This window comes from Mastomys coucha, unplaced genomic scaffold (genome assembly GCF_008632895.1).
Source record: "Mastomys coucha isolate ucsf_1 unplaced genomic scaffold, UCSF_Mcou_1 pScaffold20, whole genome shotgun sequence".
Classification (NCBI taxonomy): Eukaryota; Metazoa; Chordata; class Mammalia; order Rodentia; family Muridae; genus Mastomys; species Mastomys coucha.
The window spans coordinates 79,655,622-79,674,431 of NW_022196903.1; the positions used below are offsets into that span (position 1 = coordinate 79,655,622).

Here is an 18,810-nt window from a genome sequence, read left to right on the forward strand (position 1 = left end):
TGGATATGCCCTCCAACACCCACAGGCCATCCTTTCTCTACCCCCAAAAGTCTTCCCTTCTTGTATTCAGATTCAGGGGCCATATCAAAGACACAACCCCTGAACGGACCAGCTAGCTGACCCCCACCACCTGCTCCTCCTTTGTTCTGCACTTAATTGTACCAAAGCCAGCTCTTATTTTCCGGCTCCTGCATCCCCGAAGCAGTGGGACAGTAGAGTTGATACCTGTTCATGGTAGACAGAGATTCCCCGATCTTCACAATGTATCTGGGGACGCAGAGTGGCTTTGCCCCTAGTTGGTGGCTGGCGTCCCGGGACCAGCAAGGATGGGGACACAGGTGGAAATTCGATTTTAATGAATGTTTGGCTGACTATGGAGAGAGCGCTTTTCTTGGGTCAGGCCTTGCTAGGTGACTGGCTAAGCTCGTGGGTCTCCAGGCTCCTGTTCAAGAGTGTCTTGAAGAAACCCCTGGCACAGGTGACAAGATCCTAAGCGACTCCGCTCCGCCGCCTACAGCCTGAACGCGGCTACTACGCAGGGGACTCGGGCGGCGACCCTGGGCGCAAGCACTGCAGGGAGGTGTCTGAAGCCTGGCGCTTCCTGCCTGGCCCTTGGCCCAGGGTGGTGACTGGCTGTCGCGATCAGGGCGCAGGTCCCCGCCCCCTGCTCCCAGTCCCACCCCTGCGCCTTCGGGGGCGCCCCATCCCGGGAGGGTGGTCCGCCTCTCCCCGGTCGCCTAAGGCAGAGAGGTGGCGGGAACCTCCACCTCTTTCCCGTTTCCGCCGCGGGCAGCGCGCCGGCCAGTGCCACCGGGAGGCGCGGTCGTCCCTCCGCCCGCGCGCCGGGGGCCGGCCCTGTCGCCTGAGCCTTTTTCCCCCCGCGCACACCGCGGCGGCGCGCGGCCACTCGCCAACCGCAGAGAGCGCGGTGGCTGCAGCACCCTGCGCTCGGAAGATGGTCCCCGCGACCGGACAGCTCGCTCTGCTAGCGCTGGGTACGTAGGCAACACCCGATGTCTTCGGGCCCGCTCCAGCCTGATCTCTGTGTTGCTTTTGAGTCCGCTTGGGAGAGCAGAAGAGAGGCGGGTGCTTGGAGTGGGTGGGAGCGTGCGAGCCACCGGGAGTCAGAACTGTGAAGCCGGGAGACAGTCTTAGCGAGGAGCCTGCCGGGCGGTGAGATCCGGCTTGAACTTTACTCTGCGCGACGTAGGCTCGCCGGTGCCCACGCCCTCCTGCCTACCTGCCAGTCGCCGAGCCGGGCTTCTCCAAAGCCGCCTGAGCGCCGGTTGTCCCATTGCGACCCCTGGGTGACCCTGGCCTGAGCCCCTTTCATATCCCTAGGGGTGAGAGCCCATGTTGCGCATCCGCACCCTTAGCCTTCGACTTGAAGCTCTCCTAGGTGTTGGGTGGGTTTGTGATTTTTTTTTCTTTTTTTTTTAGTGAGGATTAATTGTTCTGGTAATGAGCTTCCCTGGGAGCCTTGGTGTCCCTGTCAGAGGAGGCGGGAGTGACACCTGAGTATAACCAGTTTCCTCTGAGTTGGTTCTTGGACATAAACCCGAGTTGGGGAGGGGACAATCGTCCCCCCTCCAACCCTCGTGTTTGGGTGGTGGGAGGAATTGCCGCTGCGAAGCTCGAAGCTCGCAGGTGTGTGTTCCTACTCTCAGCTACCTGGTGCAGTCTGGTTGACAGAGTGAACTGAAGTACCCAGGTGTCCCAGTCACTGCTGCCGCCTTGTGAATCTTTCTGTCTGATGTTTTCAGCATTTAAAACCCTGTAAGGAGGCTGAGGCTGTAAGTCAGTGGCCAGAGTACTTCAGGCATCAAACCCTGGGAACGATCCTCAGCACGATGTAAAGCCGGGCTCGTGACCCCAGCGCTCAGAAGGTAGAGACAATAGAATCATAATAGCACCCTCTGTTATATAGCAAGTCTGAAACCAGCCTGGGCTGTATGAGAACCTGGTTCTAATTAACTATTTAATAATTAAAGCCTTATAAAGTAAGATGCTTGCTACAGGATCAATAGACCCCTCCCCAGAGGATGTTTGAAACTCCCCTCCCCAAAATATGCCCAGAGCAGCAGCCTGTCATTGCCAAGGTGAGCAAGGGTTCACAGGTCTCTGGCAATCCTGCATTAGAAAGGTTCCCTCTGCAGCAGGAGGGGACATATTGCGATGTTCCCAGCTTTGCCCTCACCTGAAGTGAGTTATGGCAGATTTCCTCCCTTTTTGTAAGAGTGGCCTTTTGGGTGTATTCTAGCGTTGGTTTTCACTTCATATATAAAAGCTTCACAATTTAAAGCTGTGAAATGTGCAGAAGGTAGGAAGCCCGCAGGTTGTTTCCCCACTCAAATGTTTCTAGAGCCCTTGTGGATGCTTGCCTGGTGTGGCCAAGCAGCTCCAGTTCATTCACCCACTTGGCTTGCCCGCTCACTCCATGAAGAAGGAGCAATCCTGTTCCCATTTCACAGACGAAGAAAGAATGATGCAAAGAGCCACTGTTCTAGGTAGCCCAGCCTTATTAAAGACTAAGGAGTGCAGATGCGGACGGTCACTTCACTTGTGGTCAGTATATTAGTCCCATCTCTGGGGTTGGGGATGTGGCTTTGAGGAGTGACTGTGTAAAAAAAACCCTAGAACTCACTGTTCAATTTCTTGTGGTTGAGCTCTATGCTGGTGAGGTGGTTTATTCAGTGAAAATGAGAGCAGAAGTGGCTCCTCCCGGCAGCTGTTGACAGCTGTGCTCCCCTCCCACACACACACAGCCCCTTTAACTCGCAGCGTGGAGCAGAGCCCATGCTGTCACACTGTAATTTTCTCCTTGCCTGAGTGCTCCATCCAGCTCATTCTCTGCTCCCTTCCTCGAGAGAAAGAAAAAAAAAAAAGATAACCATAAGATTGACCAATCTCTAAAAGCTGGCTTGCACTGTTCCAGAAAGAGAGGTTTAAAATGGAGGAGGGGATCAGTTCACAGCAGCGAGGATTCCGTTTTATTCAATACTCTTTAAAAAGAGAAATCCCAGCCACTAGGTTTGCGCCTTTACTCAAACGGCTGCCTCCCACGGGTCTTTGATTTTCGGTATTTCCTCCAAAACTCCTTGCCTCTGATTTTTCTTAGACAGCTCCAGGCAAATCAGCCAGGGTTAGTTACATCGATAAACACAGTCTAAAAAACCCTAGGCTGCTCTGAGAGAGACCTGGCTGCTGATGCTGTCAGTGGAAGCTTAGGACTGGATCCCAGCACTTATTCCTGTTCTGGAGGACAGCGTGTGGGGATGTGGCCCAAATGCCAACTTTGGAAACACGACCTAGGTTCCTGTGATGGCTGCCACCCCAGGCAGGGTTCTCCTATGCATGGTACCTCCTCTGTGCCAAGGGAACAAGAGGTTAAGTTACTGGCATCAGATCACCTTTCTGTGCCTTGTTTTTGTCTGTGAAATGGGTATCTCGAGAGGACTATTGGATAGACTTGATACTAGCAGATTAATGTCTGGTACGTAGTCAGAGCTTAATTAACCTTAATGCCACCCCTCCCTTCGTTGTCGGTAGTCGGAGCCCCGGAGAATTCTGGATGTCATGGCAGGTTATGTGGGTTCTATGACCCACAGATCACCAGCTGAGCCTCAAGCTCCTCGACCTGCCTCTGCCAGAAACCTTACCTGAGTGATTTCTAGTCAGTGCCATCTGGCAGACAACAGAGTCAAGCAACCCTAGGCATTCTTCGATACATTACAAATCATTTTTATGTCAAGCATTTATGTCTCCTGTTTAGACCTGAGTGGCCAGTTGTTTTCTCTTCTGTAAAGTGGGAATAATAAAGCCAGCCCCACCTCCCAGGCTGTTAGGAAATCAGATGAGGTGGTCAACAGATTTACTGTAAAGATAATTGGGCTGGGGGGGTGTAGCTCTACGGTAAAGCCATTTACCTGGCATGCACAAAGCCCTACCACTGCAAAGGAAATAAAGGCTATACTGAAAATAAAATTGATTTTGGTGACAGATATGGCCTCTCTAACACAGAGATAAGGCTTGTTTTGCTGGCACTTCCCGTAGGTTAAGACTGCCTATAGACCTCAGGAAAGGTTGTCATAGAGGGGTGATCTTTGTTTTAGATTCATGTTGAGGTGTTTTAGGGGGTTTCTTCATTATGTGGAAATGTCATCTTTCAGACTTCCACTGTCTGCCTGAGGAAGACTCATGCCTTCCATAACGGGCAGTTAGGGTGTGCTCACCAGGAGTGAGGGCTGGAGAGGTTGTAGATAGACGTTGGCAAGCTTGCTGACCCTATTTGCTCTTTCAGCGTTTGGTCTCCTCAGGACAAGGTGATCTTTCTCTAAGTAATGTCTCTTGCAAGGGAGACTTTTCTTATAGGAGTAAATGATGCTTTGCGCTATTGTCACTATGGTAACACATGACAAACAGATGACTTTTCCATTGGCCTAATCTCCAAGGACCTTTGCAATATGTGTTTGGAACAAGGCCCTAGTCACCACACTGCCCTCCAAAGCAGGCAGACATCAGGTCATCCCACACTAAAAACCTTTCTAACATCTTCTACATCCCTGTGCTTGTGTCAGAACCATCTGGAGGCCTTGTGAGCACAGGTGGTAGGGCTCGCATGCTCAGCAAGTTCCCAGGTGTGACCTGTGTGGCTGGAGGGGCTCTTCAGAAACCCCTGCTCCTCACATGCTATGAGGACCTTCTGCCTTAACCAGCTGTCCTGCGGCCTGAAAGCCTCGTTTTGCTTGTGAGAGTGGCTGCTGACTCGGGAGTGCCCATTAAAGCTGCTCTGGCCTGTGCTACAGCCAGGGCAGAGTTGGAACCTTACTGAGAGTTCACAGCTCTGCTTTGCCTGTGCTATTAAACATCAGCTTACAACACCAACCATTTCGCACTTTCCATTTTACATTTTTACTTATTGTGTGTGTGTGTGTGTGTGTGTGTGTGTGTGTGTGTGTATGGGTGTTTTGCTTGCATGTATGCCTGAGTACCACGTGCATGCAGGGTCCAAGGAAGCCACAAGGGTGTCATCTTCCCTGGAACTAGAATTACAGAGGTGTGAGTCACCATATGGGTGCTGAGAATTGAACCCAGATCCTCTGTAAGAGCAGCCAGTGGCTTATGTCACCTTCCTTGTTAATTGCAAAACATGACTTACTACATAGCTTTTTCAAATATTTATGATCATAATGTTATAAGATACAAACTTTATTCTGTTGTAAAGAAGAAGGGTCGCTAGGCAGTGGTGGCACACACCTTTAATCCTAGCACTTGGGAGGCAGAGGCAGGCGGATTTCTGAGTTCGAGGCCAGCCTGGTCTACAGAGTGAGTTCCAGGACAGCCAGGGCTACACAGAGAAACCCTGTCTCGAAAAACAAAAAGAAAGAAAGAAAGAAAGAAAGAAAAAGAGAAAGAAAGAGAAAGAAAGAAAGAAAGAAAGAAAGAAAGAAAGAAAGAAAGAAAGAAAGAAAGAAGGGCTTTCTAGGTAGACTTTTTCACTGGATTTCGGTTTGGGTTATCTTTTTGTTAAAAATTTAAAAAGTGTGTGTGTGTGTGTGTGTGTGTGTGTGTGTGTGTGTGTAGATTTGTGCACATGAGTTCAGTACCCATGGAGGCCAGAAGATGATGTCAAATCTCCTGGATCTGGAGTCACAGGTGTTTGTGAGCCACCCATTGTAGGTACTGGAAACTGAACTCAGGTCCTCTGTAAGAGCAGTGAGCTCTCTTACCCACTTAGCCATCTCTTCAGCCCTTGATTAGCCTTATTATGTCCCTGGTGGCAAATGACAAATACAGAAATCTTTCCTAAAATCAGAAAAGCCAGAAATCTAGCTGGTAGAGTCACCTCTAAGCAGCAACTCAAATGCTGCTCCCTTGACCCACACACTCACACCTAGGTACCCCATCTCTCTCTTTAGGGTAGAACTCACTATATAGACTTGGGTGGCATTGAACTCACAGACATCTGCCTGGTTAAAGGCAGGTGCCACTCCCTTGGCTAATTCTTTTGAAGCATTATGAACGTGTTGCATTAAATACAACTTAAGAAATAAAAACTGGAGCTGGAAACATAGCTCAGTGGTTAAGAGCACTGGCTGCTCTTCCATAGGACCCAGGTTCAATTCCCAGCATCCACATGGCAGCTCACAATAGTCTATGACTCCAGTTCCAGGGGATCTGACACTCTTGCAGACACACATGCAGGGAAAATGATAAAAGTGAAAAATATTAGAGAGAGAGAGAGAGAGAGAGAGAGAAAGAGACAGAGAGAGAGAGAGAGAGAGAGAAAGAAATAAAAACTGTCACCTGGGATTGAGATAGGCCAGACACTTATTGAAACCTGTGTTCTACTTAACACTGGTTTGCTTGTTTTAAGCCTGAAAAAAACAATTTTTATAATCATAGAATCATGTCCTAGTTTAGTGAATTCTGTCCTCTACTGCATTTAGTATTTTTGGAGGGGTAGATTGAGACAGTTTCTTTCTATGGAGCCCAGGAACGAGCTATCTCCTGCCTCTGCCTCCTGGGAGCTGGGATTACAGATGTGTGCTGCCTTGGCCGGTTTTGCATCCAATTGCTTGGAAACCTCTCACCACAAAAGGCTTTCTGTTTGCACCACTTGAGCCTTTGGCCTTTCAATGACTCGAAGATAGTCAATGCTTCCTCAAAAAAGGGGATGGATGGGGACCGCTTTAGCCTGCTGGGGCTTGGCTGTTGATTTTAATCTCCCATGGCTCACCTTTTCTGCCTGGGAAACTAACGAACAGCAAGAGCCTGCCTCAGATCCTGTGGCCAGTGTCTCTCTTCTTCTTCTCCGCCATCCTCAGGCTCCATGTTCCTCATCTCATACCTGTCAGCATGACCTCATGGAATGTCTACCCAGGACACTCCAAATAGACCTCGGTTGCCAAACACCAGCCCAGTTGTCAACATCCATCCCAGACAGCTCTTTATTTGATAATCAAGGGCAGGGCGGGGTGGCTGCGTGCAAATTCCCATGTCCCTAGTGCCACTCTTCTCTGGGATGTTGTTTTCCTGTTGTCTTAAAAAATAGATTATAGGACCAGTGAGATGAATCATGGGTAAAGGAGATTGTCGTGAAAATGTGATGAACTGAGTTCAATTCCCCAAACTCACAAAAGAAGGAAGGGAGAGCTGGTGAGGCTTCTAAAAGTTGCCCTCTGACCTCCATGATGATGCCGCATGGTGGATACACACACATACACACCACACATACTACACCACACACCACACACACACCACACATACCACACCACACACACACCACACACACACCACACATACCACACCACACACACACATACACACATACACCACACATCACACACGCCACACACATACATGCACACACATTCCACACACACATACACACCACACATACACACACACACACCACACATACACACACACACATACACACACATACCACACCACACACACACACCACACATACACACACCACACACACCACACACACCACACACACCACACACACACATACACACACACACACCACACATCACATCACACACATCACACACACCACACACACCACACACATACATGCACACACATTCCACACTTATACATACATAAAAAGTTCTGGCATTTCTTTATGATTGCAAAAACCTGTTTTTCCCCACCTCTGGTATATTTGGAAAATTAAGAGGAGTATGAGAGATATTTGGCTAACCACGACAACATAACCACAATTAATATTGCATTCAAGCCCAGCGCAGGAGTATGGGTCAGTGTTAATAGACTGTATGAATCCCAATGGGCTCATGATATTTTTATTTGTTTAAGTAGCTTGATGGTTTATAATAAACACTTTGATATGACTCTCAAGTGACATATACTAATGTGTAGTGGCTGAGACTCTCTTTCTCTCTCTTTCTCTCTCTTTCTTTCTCTCTCTCTCTCTCTCTCTCTCTCTCTCTCTCTCTCTCTCTCTCACACACACACACACACACACACACACACACACACACCACAAACACACCACAAACACATGATCATACTATAACATAGCCAGCTTTGAAGGACATTGACCTAATGGAATTTTACACCCTATAGCTCACTGTTACAAATAATAATCTGTATTTTTGTGTTGGGAATATCAAGTGATAGGACACTTTTTGGAAGTCACTGTGGTCATAGTGTCCAGTCAGTTACAAGGGGGCATAACTTGAGAATGCACCCTGTCCTGCTTTTCTGCCTGTGCTGCAGAAATGCTTGTAGACAAGCAGGGAGAAAGGTGAAGATGCCATTAGGATGCCAGAACTATTGGAGAGCTCTCCTCTTTGTCACCACAACAGCGATTCACTGGGCAGCTGCTTAGTGAGGGTTTCCTTAATACACTCAGACTCGAAAGGTGAGGTCCTGAGCTGAATGTATTGTGCAGTATCTTGGTCTAAAATAGTCTTTTGAAAAAATTTGTAGTAATAAGGGTTGGACTCAGGGCCTCATGTGTACGTCCTCAGGCACTGGTTAACTTTTAATAATAAGCACATATTAAATTTATTAAATTTGTGATGTCTGTAGTCTAGAAAGTCAGAGCTGGAGAGGTGACTCAGTTCAGGTCATCCTACAAGTTCCCAGCACATACATCAAACAGATCACAGCCACCGATAATTCCAGCTCTACAGCCCAGCTCAAGGGAATCTGACGTCCCCTTCTGGCCTCTGTGCACATGCCCATATGGAAATACACACATGTACATGAACAAATAATAATTAAAGTCAAGAAATTCAGCCCATACAACAGACATTTCCACAGAAATGCTGGATTCATCTTTAATTTTCTAAGATAAATTTCCAGAAATTGGCCTTGCTTCCTTCTCGTTCCTAGAGGCTCACTTACTTTCTTTAGTCTTCTAGAACATCACAAATTAGAGTTAACATTTGTTGGAGAAAAAGATCTCAGCCAAGTTCTCAGCTTTGCCATTTAGTGTGGCAAGCCCGTGCAGTCACTGGCTATTTGCTGCCTCCATGTATAGGTGTTAACATTTTTTTAGTGACTTTGAATCGAGCGATCATTTCCCTTCACAAGCCTTTACCAGCCACAAATTCCGAGACTCTTCTTCATCCCCACCTTGTACTGTTCTGTTTAGGGCATCTTGATGTCTATGTAACACATCAGAGCTTTTGGTTTATGTTTTAACAGAGTTTACCAACTCTAATGCCTTCAATGGATTCCTTTAGAGTCTCAAGCAGCTGGTCACGTATTCTTGAATGATAAAGCCCGCCACTGCCTTTCCAAATTCTTATCTGTTGTTTCTATCTTCTTTTTACTCTATAGTGCCAACTGGGATTTTAAGAACAAGATTTAAAAGGTTTAGTTACATTTAATTAATTAATTAATGCTCACCTGACACAGTGTGAATGTGGCATCAGGGGATCTGATGCCCTTTACTGGTCTCTATGGATACCCATATATACAGCATATGCAAACGCGCAGTAAGGTACAACAACAGTAAGTTACAGGTGTGTCACACCATCTGTGAATGTGGAAATTAAAGGACAACTTGTGGGAGTCAGTTTTCCTCGCTGTGTGGGTCCTGCAGCTCAAAATGGGGTTTGCAGGCATGGTAGCAAATTCCCCATTGACCCATCTCTCTGCCCCTGAAAAACAACATTTTTTTTTAAAAAAAAAAAGAGCAATAGATGTTCTTGGGTATTTTTTCCATAGGTTTTTGTTTATGTGTTTAACAGTTAAGTATGGGAATGGGTTTTTGGCTTTATATATATGTATACATATAGATTACATGTTTTATAACACACTAAGATTCAGCTTTTTTTTTCTTGGTTTCCAAAGCAAGAAGATATAATTTGAGCTGAAGTTCAAATATTTTTAGGATGCATGATTCGACTATGTTAAAACAATCTTTCAAATCTTGAAATAACATGGTCATTAGTATGACATTACTCCATAAATTTTGCTAGGTCTAATCCACTGTGAAGTGTCTCTGCATTTGTTTTTTAAGATATATTTGTATTTTTATTTGTATGTGTATGTGTACTCGCATATGCCAAATATGTGGGTTCCCATAGAGACCAGTAGAGGGCGTCAGATCCCCTGACACCAGAAGTTATGAGCTAGCTGTGTGTGTGTGTGTGTGTGTGTGTGTGTGTGTGTGTGTGTGTGTGTGTGTTGACAACTGAACTGCAGTTAAGTAGCTGGTGCTCTCAGGTTTTGGCATTAGCTTTAAGTATACTTTATAAAATAGCTTGTGAAAGATCCCATGTTTTTGTGCTGAAGGTTGATGCAGAAACTGACAATCCCATGGAAGAGTAAAGTGAATGGTGGACTCATGTGGTTCCAGACCCTTCTTCAGTGGGTTCCAGGTTCCTATTTGTGGGGGTTAGAACAAGAATAGCCACCATAGGCTCATATATTTGAATGCTTAGTCAGCAGGGAGTGGAATTGTTTGAAAGGATTACAAGGATTAGGGGGTGTGGCCTTAATGGAGGGAGGAATTGTGTCATTAGGGGGCTTTGAGGTTTCAAAAGTCATGCCAGTCTCTCCCTTTCCTCCTCCTCTTCCTTCTCCTCTCTCTCTCTCTCTCTCTCTCTCTCTTTCTTTCTCTCTCACTCTCTCTCTCACTCTCTCTCTCTTTCTGACCATGGAGCAGGATATAGCTCTCAGCTACTGCTCCAATACCATGAGTACTAGCATCCTCCCACCATTCTCCAACTAAATGGTTTCTTTTATAAGAATTGCCCTGGTCACGGTGTCTCTGCACAGCAGTAGAACCCTGACCAAGACACTGTTTCTTAAGCCAGTTTTGACAATTATGACTTTTGTTTAGACTCTATTCAACTTAGAGTTTCTAAAACTCTAGGATGGATTTAAAGATGGTCTTTTATTTTAACATTTTCCTTAGAAACTGCCCTTTAACAAAGTAAAACAAAGTGAACACCAGGTCCCCCAAGTAAAATAGATTTTAAATTTTGTTTCTTTTAATGATATTGGGGGAGGAAACATCTTTTAAATCATTAAATAAAATTCAAGGGAATTTTTCATAGTTGATGCTGTTCCCATAAGTCCAGGCAAGAAAACCATTTTGCTTATACAAAGTACTTAATGGAGTTATTAGTCTACTACCTCTGATTTGAAGGATACCTGGCGAGGTGATTTTCAGCCAAGACTGGTAAATAACACAGGCATGCTTTACACCCGTGTGTCTATGTGCTTTTCCATGTGGAGGTCAGAGGTCATCTTTGGTGTTCTCAGGAGCCAGTCTACCATGAATGTGGTGTCACCTTCCCCTGAAACTGGAGTTAGCAGATGCGTGCGAGCTGCCATTCTGATGCTGGAAACTGAATCTGGATCCTCTGGAAGACAGGGCATCCTCTTCATTACCGAGCCATCCCTAGAGCCTTGGAGACAGGGTTTCTCTCACTGTCCTGATGCTCACTGATCAGGCTGGGTGGGTTGCTTGGCCAATAGGACCCAGGAACCCTCCTGCCTCTACCTCCCCATGACTGAAACTTCAGGCATGCATCACCGTGCCTGGCTGTTCTTACATGAGGATTCTGGATTGAGCTCAAGTCTTCATGCTTGCAAGGCAGGCCCTTTGCCAACTAAGCCATCGTCTTAATCTCACCTTAAGCTTTAAAGAGCTTAGTATTCTCTCCAAATGTTGCTGTGCCTATTAGATGCCACCATAGCATAGCCAGGGGTAGGGTGTAAGGTTATTGATAATTTTATTTATTTGTTTAATTTCTCTCATTTTTGTGATCAGTACTTCCAGGTGCAAATATTCGGCCCTTGAAGTGAGAGCCTGTCTTCAGCTGGGTTCTTCAGGGCCTTTCATTTGAGTTTGAGTGAAGTAACTCAGTAATCCTCTGGGTACCAAGAGGCCAGCCATGTCTTCCCCAGCCGTTAGTCATTGTACCCAAAACATTTTCTGTGTCATTGCTGTACCCATGAGAGGTTCTAAGGATTAGCTAGCTACATGGGATTCAGAACACAGGACCTGCCACAAATGATGAATGAGAGGCTGGCAGTAGTACACAGCACCCTTCCCACTGCTGGGCCTTGGCAAGTGACAAGAAACACACAGAGTTAGGAGACTTTGGTTGGCTTTAAAGAAAGCACAGAGGAGCTGGGCCAGCGTGATAGCAGAATAGGACCTGTCCACTGACCCGCCACCAGGCTTGGGGTTTGAACCCTTCTTGCTGGCACGGGTTTCTGACCTACCTGGTTTTGCACTGCGGGAAGGTGTCCTCAGGCCTGTTTGTGAGCTATACTCACTCCTTGCAGCAGATTTAAACAATGACAGATGTTTTAGGTACATTGCAGACCTGGGTGTTATAATTAAGGTTTAGGGGGATGAGTCATGGGTCCCTACATTGGGATGAAAGCCAGCCTGGAGCCTGATCATTTCTTCAGGGATGTGAGGTCAACTCCTAGATCACCTAGATGAAGACTCCATTTGGATTCAGGCTCTCTCTTAGCCTCTACCTCCACTCTCCTGCCCTCTAAAGGAAATCCCTCAATACACACATCCCTTGTGCTAGCTAAGGTATAGGCCAATTCCAGGTACTCATGTCCCCGTGGCTGTCACCTCCCAGGTGGGCTGGCCAGGACCTCTCCTCTGCCATCCTCATTAAGTCCCACTGAGTCTTTTTCCAAAAGGAAACTGAAACAGGAATCCATAAACAAGAGAATCTAAAAACACTCCAACATGACTCTCCAGAGACTCCCGCTTACTGCATTTTACTACCTGCCCTTTCCTTGAGCCTGAATATAGATATTTGTAAATTCACTTGTTTTTCCATCAGAAATGGTACATAGGAGATTCTATTTTAAAAATCTGTCACAGTGCACAAGGACAATACATCTGCAAATGTACAGATACAGCTATGCATCCATCTGATGGCTATTAGGTGTTCTGTAGTCTCGGTCGTCTCATTATCTGCCCCTTATTGATGGACATGGGGGTTTTTGAAGCTTTTAAATATACAGACAAGAAAGTTGTTAGAGTTGAGTTGTGAGCCACCCAGGATAGGCATGTGGAAGAACAGCAAAATGTTCCCACTTCTCAGCCCTCTCTCCAGCCCCCAAGATCCACAGTCATTCCTCTTAATGTGACCTGACAGCCTGGCTTCCAGAAAAGCTGAACACATTTGCTTTTCCATCACCTGTGTGTGAATGCCTGCCTCTCGGCAGAGTTGTCTGCGGTGATTATTGTCATTTCTAAGCCATGTGAAACATGACCAAACTGTTTTCATTCGTCTCTCATGGGATTTCAGCATGGCTGAGCTGATTTCCCTGTGTCTATGTTGGGGTTGGTTATTTCCTTTACTGACCTGTAAACAGCTTTCTAAACTGCCCATTAGGTATCTTCCATCTTGTTCTTTAGACGTGTGCATTGTATTTAGACTTGTGAATCTATGGCACCATCTTCGTTTTAGCTTATGAGGGTTTGGAATCTGCTCGTGACTCCCGGGTGCTCTCTGCTGCAGTAAGGTCTAGAGCTGAGGGTGAAGGGGTTTTCTACAGCAATTCTGTGTGTCATTTTCTCTTGGGCTTTTTCATTTACTGGTCTTAATCTTCATTCTTTTGGAAAATGTGTTTGGGTTTGAGGTCAAAGTTGAATTTTTTTCATTTTTGTCAAATAATGCCTCCGCTGTTTTGTTGGCTGCTGGATAACTTCTTCTGCATTTATTGATTTAAATTCCATTTTGCCGATTCATTCGTAGGAGATGTGGGTCTGTCTGCGGTGTTTGTTCCGCCCCACAATTCTGAGGATTGGGGCTATAATGCACCACCCTTATAAGGACTAGAGTGTACGATTGCTCCCGGGAACTGGGGCATGACTGAGAACTGGAAGGTAATCGTGTATCCCAAAGGATGCCCTCCCCTGCTCGCCCATGTGATGAGAGTTCCATCTCCTGCCACCTCCGTGGTGCTGGAGGGATGCTTCCCATACTCCTCCTGGAGAGAGGAGGATCCCTTCATCCTATTGCTTAGCTAGAGTCCGGTGGACACTGGGTCTCGTTGCTCTGAAAGACCAAGGGAGCCTGGTTTCATCCCTGCTAGCCTTTCTCAGTGTTGAGCTTTCTGGGAATTGGAGGCTATGTGGCAGATCTGCCATCCCCCGTGGGACATTCTGGAGAACTGAAACTCTCTTCCTTCCTATTTTCCCCTCAGTTGAGAGCATGTGGCTGGCATCTGCCCTGGCATACTTGGGTCCCTAGCCCAACCTGGTACATCTTGCTGGAACATGGATTAAATTGGGCATTCAAAGGGAACGTAAGAAGCTTAACCCATGACCTTGTTTTCTATGTTAAAACAAATTCAGCCGCATCAGTGAGAGGCGAGCAAGACTGCAAACACTAAAGTTGGTTTTTAGGTTAAAACAGGACTTCAGAAAAATCTCCAGCACCAGCCGGTTTAGTTACAGGATTCAGGGGGTAGATGTGGGCCTCAACTCTTTGCAATTTGGGGGGTGCTGGCAGAAATTTTGGAGCCATCTCATCCTACATGAATGTCTAACTCTCAGACACCTAGAGGAAAACACTACCAAAACAAAGTTATGATTCTTCTGTTCATTTAGGATTTTGCGTCTCTCCCTCTTCTTCCTCCTCTCCCCCTTCTCCCCCTCCCGTCCCCTCTCCTCATCCCTTCCCTCTTCTCATGAGATGAAAGCTTGTAGTGCCCACTCTACATCCTCCTGTGTGGGGTCTTCAGTCAGTACCACAGGTCTCCCTCTGAGTACTGCTTCCCTGCATCCCACAAGCTTCAATGAGCCGAATCTGCACTTGCTTCAAGTTATGCTTAGCTCCTCTTAGCATCACTGCTTCGATCCATGCTTTGATTAGGAGTGTGTTGTCCAGTCTCTAGGACTTTGGGGATTTCCAGCTCTTTCTCACACACTTTATCATTTTTTTAATTATGTGTATATGAGGGGGTGGTATGTGCACTGCCCACAGAGCCCAGAGGTGTCTGATCTTCTGGGGGCTAAAGTCATCTGTGATTAGAGCTGAACTCAGGTCCTCTGCAAGAGCAGCAAGCACTCCTAACCACTGAGCCAGCCCCTAGGCATTCCTCTTACACTGGTTTCTGATTGCACTGGGTTGTGATGTAAAAGCATACACTGTGTGATTTCCACTCCTTTCCACTGGTTGTATTTAGTGTCTCAGGCTGTGGTCCATCCAGCTGGATGCTCCACGTGGGTCTGAGAAATATTTGGCTCTGATTTTTTTAGTATCGTCTATAGAAGTTTGTTATAGCAATTGATGGATGGTAATTCTTCTGAGACAATGTCTCATGTAGCCCAGGCTAGCAGTAAATGTGTTATGCAGCTGGGACTGGGCTTGAACCTCTGATCCTCCTGCCCCCATCTTCCTCTCAGATACAGAGATTACAGCGTGCACCACCACAACAGGTTTATTCAGAACTGGGAACAAAGTCAAGTGTTCACCCATGTTAGGCAAGCGCTCTGTCAACAGAGCTGCATCTCCAGCCCGACTGGTAATATTTTTAGATCAACACTGTCTTTGTTGGTTTCTGGTCTAGGATCTTCAAAGTGTCGAACTGACACAGAGACTTCCACTTCCCCTTTCAATCCACTCATTTTTGGTACATGGACTCTGACACTGCTGGGAGGCAATCACTTCATCCTTGGGATGCTTGAAGAGCTGTTTCAGGGTCTATCAGCACTGAGTCCTACCCATGATGCATGTCTCCACGGTCACCTGTGTGTGTGTGTGTGTTGGGGGTGGGGGTTATTCAGTGAGTCCAGCTCCCTCCTCTATTATATTTTTATGTTCTTTGTGAAGAAAGAAATAAAAAAAGAGGGTAAAAGGTTTTATTCCAACTTCCTGGACTAAGGCTCTATTCAGGTTAAGGTTGTGGGATAACGGACCAGTTCTGCACGAGTGAGCCACTTGAAAGCTGAGAGACGCACCCTTAGGAAAACAACCTCAACTCATTATGTAACGTGAGCTTGGTTTCCTGTGAACAGCCTCTTTCCCAGAGTGTGCAACAAGGGGAAATAAACAAAACAGCCCTTTCAAGTAAATTGGATTTTCTGGACTTTGGATTAAAGGGAAGCAATGAGCTCTCACAGCTCCCATCCCAGGTAGGATGCATCTACGTGATCAAGCAGACGCTGTGATTTCTGTGGCCCAATACAAATGTGTCATTTGGTACTTAATTTACCCAACATAGCTATTTCAGCCATGGTGTATTATAGAGCCAGTGGCATGATCACAAACATAAAGTCGGTCAGCGCAAAGCAAGGGAGGCATCTCGTGGGTTATCACTGCAGTTGGCAGATAACTAAGTATTGGGCTGAGCTTAGTGATATTGCAAAGAGAACGATGACCTAGCCTTGGCTCCCAGCCATGAAGTTTCTTGCCAAAAAAAAAAAAATGGCATATGTGAATATAGGGGCTTTTACAGAAGGATATAAGGTACAGAATTGGGCCCAGAGGAGTGTTGTAAGAGTTCTGAGGAGACAACAACCTGCCCTTAGAAGGGGGCTGGCATTCATTAGGTCCTCAAAGTGCTTTACCTGTTATACAAAACCCACTGGTCCCACCTAACAGTTCTGTGAGACATGGAAGTTCTCTCAATTTCATAGATGAGAAAACAGAGGCACACACACACACACACATTTAAAAAATTTCTCAAACTACTCTAACCAGCAAGTGCCAGAACCAGGATGTGGATCAAGAGCCATTGTGTGCTGTCCTGTCCCCGACCCACTGTTTCCAATTGTCTGTATCAAGTTACAGAGGGCCATGCAGGCTGAGGCGCTAGGTACTGAAGCCTATGAAGGTTGAGGCTTTGTCGCAGAGTGTGCTGAAGAGAGCTGCCATGGGGCCTGTGGGGGCCAACCCCCTGGTCATATGTAAGCAGCCATTGTTTGGCTGACTTTGGTCTGTGTTGTCTGGCTTTCCGACTGCCATTCCCTGCACTTGCACCCATGCAGATCATCCCTGCAGGTCACCGTGCTAGCTACAAAGGATAGCGGTGGAGGAGGCGGTGGCAACAGCTGCTGCTGCTGCTGCTGCTTCTGCTGCTGCTACTCAAGGCAGGTGAATACGATAACCAAGCACAGCAGAGGCTCTCTCCTCCTCCTGTGTGGAGTTCGGGCTCAGATGACAGATGCTCACCTGAGAGCATCTCACTGGTAGAGTGAAGTGTGCATTGTGCAGAGGAAACTTATAGTAAATTTGTTAGTCCGATCCTGTCTATCATTCTACCCTGAATTTTTCAAAAGATGTGTGCTTGGAGTCATTGGCTTAGACAATCTGCCTCCACCACCCTACTTCCCAGCCCCCATATCCCCTACCCATCTCCTCGCCCAACCCCTACACCTTTAGTCAACCATAGCGGAAGCCAGAAGTGACTTTAACGCCTTCACATGAACACCTGTAGTTCTTCACAGTCCAACTAAAGATAGAACCAGTATTAGCAGGTTTACAAATGGCTGCCTTTCTTTCAGACTCTTTGCCCCCAAGCCCAGCGACGCCATGCGAAGCCCAGCAACACCATGCGCCCAGGGAAAGCACAGGCACTGTTGTTGACTTGAGCAGCAAGTGAGAACAAAGGAACATGTGCTGCTCACGCCTACACAGGAGCCTAGGCCAGCTGGCACCTTTTTCTCTCTTTTGTTTCTCTCTGTTTTTTTCTTTTTTCCTTTTTGACACTCTTTACATATCAGGATAGACAGACAATGTAGTATCTGACTTAGGTCAGTGCCGCATGTGGGCGTCCTACAAATGTTTGTTAAAGCTGTTCAGAGATTTTTGTTTTGGTCTTTGGCCTTTTTGTTTTTGTTTTGTTTCTTTTAAGCACGTGTTGGCAAATCATAAAGAGGATGGACCTCTTCACAAGGAGTGACTGAGTGTCTGAGAAATATTGGAGGTTTTAAAAAACCTGATTCTTGGGACAGGAGAGACAGTTCACCAGTTAAGAGCAGGTGTAGATATTCAGATTTCTAGGCACCCACAGCAGGTGGCTTATAATGCCCTGTAACTCCAGTTGCAGGGAGATCTGATGCCTTCTTCTGACTTCCACAGGCAGTGCACTCACATGCACATACCAACACACAGATACACACACACACCAAATTTTAAAATAATAAAAATAAATCATTTTTTAAAGTATTGATCTTTGGGCCTAGTAATCCATTTCTGGAGATTTATCTATAGGAAAATAATAAAAACTTGCCAGTAATTATATACATACATGCACTTGGGCATACACATACACGTTAAATAAATAAGTAAATAAATAAGTAAACAAACAAGCAAACCTTTAAGATTCAAATCTTATACATTTTATAATTCGGAGGAGGCCAAGAGGGGAGCACTATCAGTATAAGGCTAACCTGGGCTACATAGTAAGACCTTCCATCTCATAAAAGAAAAGGTCTTTATCATATTTAAAGGACCTTACCAGAGAGTCATCCTCTAGGACAATCTCCCTTTAAGATATACATTTGCTGAAGGGAGGCTGTGTCTACTGCAGAGGTAAGAAATTGGCTTGCTTGTGGCTGTGGACAGAGGCCACGCTGCTGGAAAGAGGAGCCGTTGTCAGGAGCAGACACCAGCCTCTGGAGGCTGTGCACACAGAGAAAGGCTCTGCTTGGCTAGAGCGGGGGTCACCCCCATCCCTCCATCTCTGCAGGTTTGCCCCATGACTCTGCCAACATCTGTGGTCTTTATTAGGGTCTATGAATTTCTCTATGACCCACTCCCTGTCACTTCTTTCTGGCCTGATCCACACATCTTCTTCCTGGAGGGCAGAAGATGCTTGACTCTTGGG

General features: G+C 46.4%; 1 protein-coding gene across 2 annotated transcripts in view; it reads left to right on the forward strand.

Moving 5' to 3' along the window:
• Positions 1 to 645: 645 nt before the first annotated feature.
• Positions 646 to 18,810, forward strand: part of Tgfa (transforming growth factor alpha) — an 84,301-nt gene continuing 66,136 nt past the window's right edge. Inside the window, exon 1 of one of the 2 annotated variants that reach the window (XM_031382411.1) lies at positions 646 to 995. In XM_031382411.1, the coding sequence (XP_031238271.1) occupies positions 956 to 995 (40 nt within the window). In that variant the 5' untranslated portion in view covers positions 646 to 955. The remainder of the gene's footprint in view (positions 996 to 18,810) is intronic. The other variant, XM_031382412.1, reaches the window with a different exon arrangement.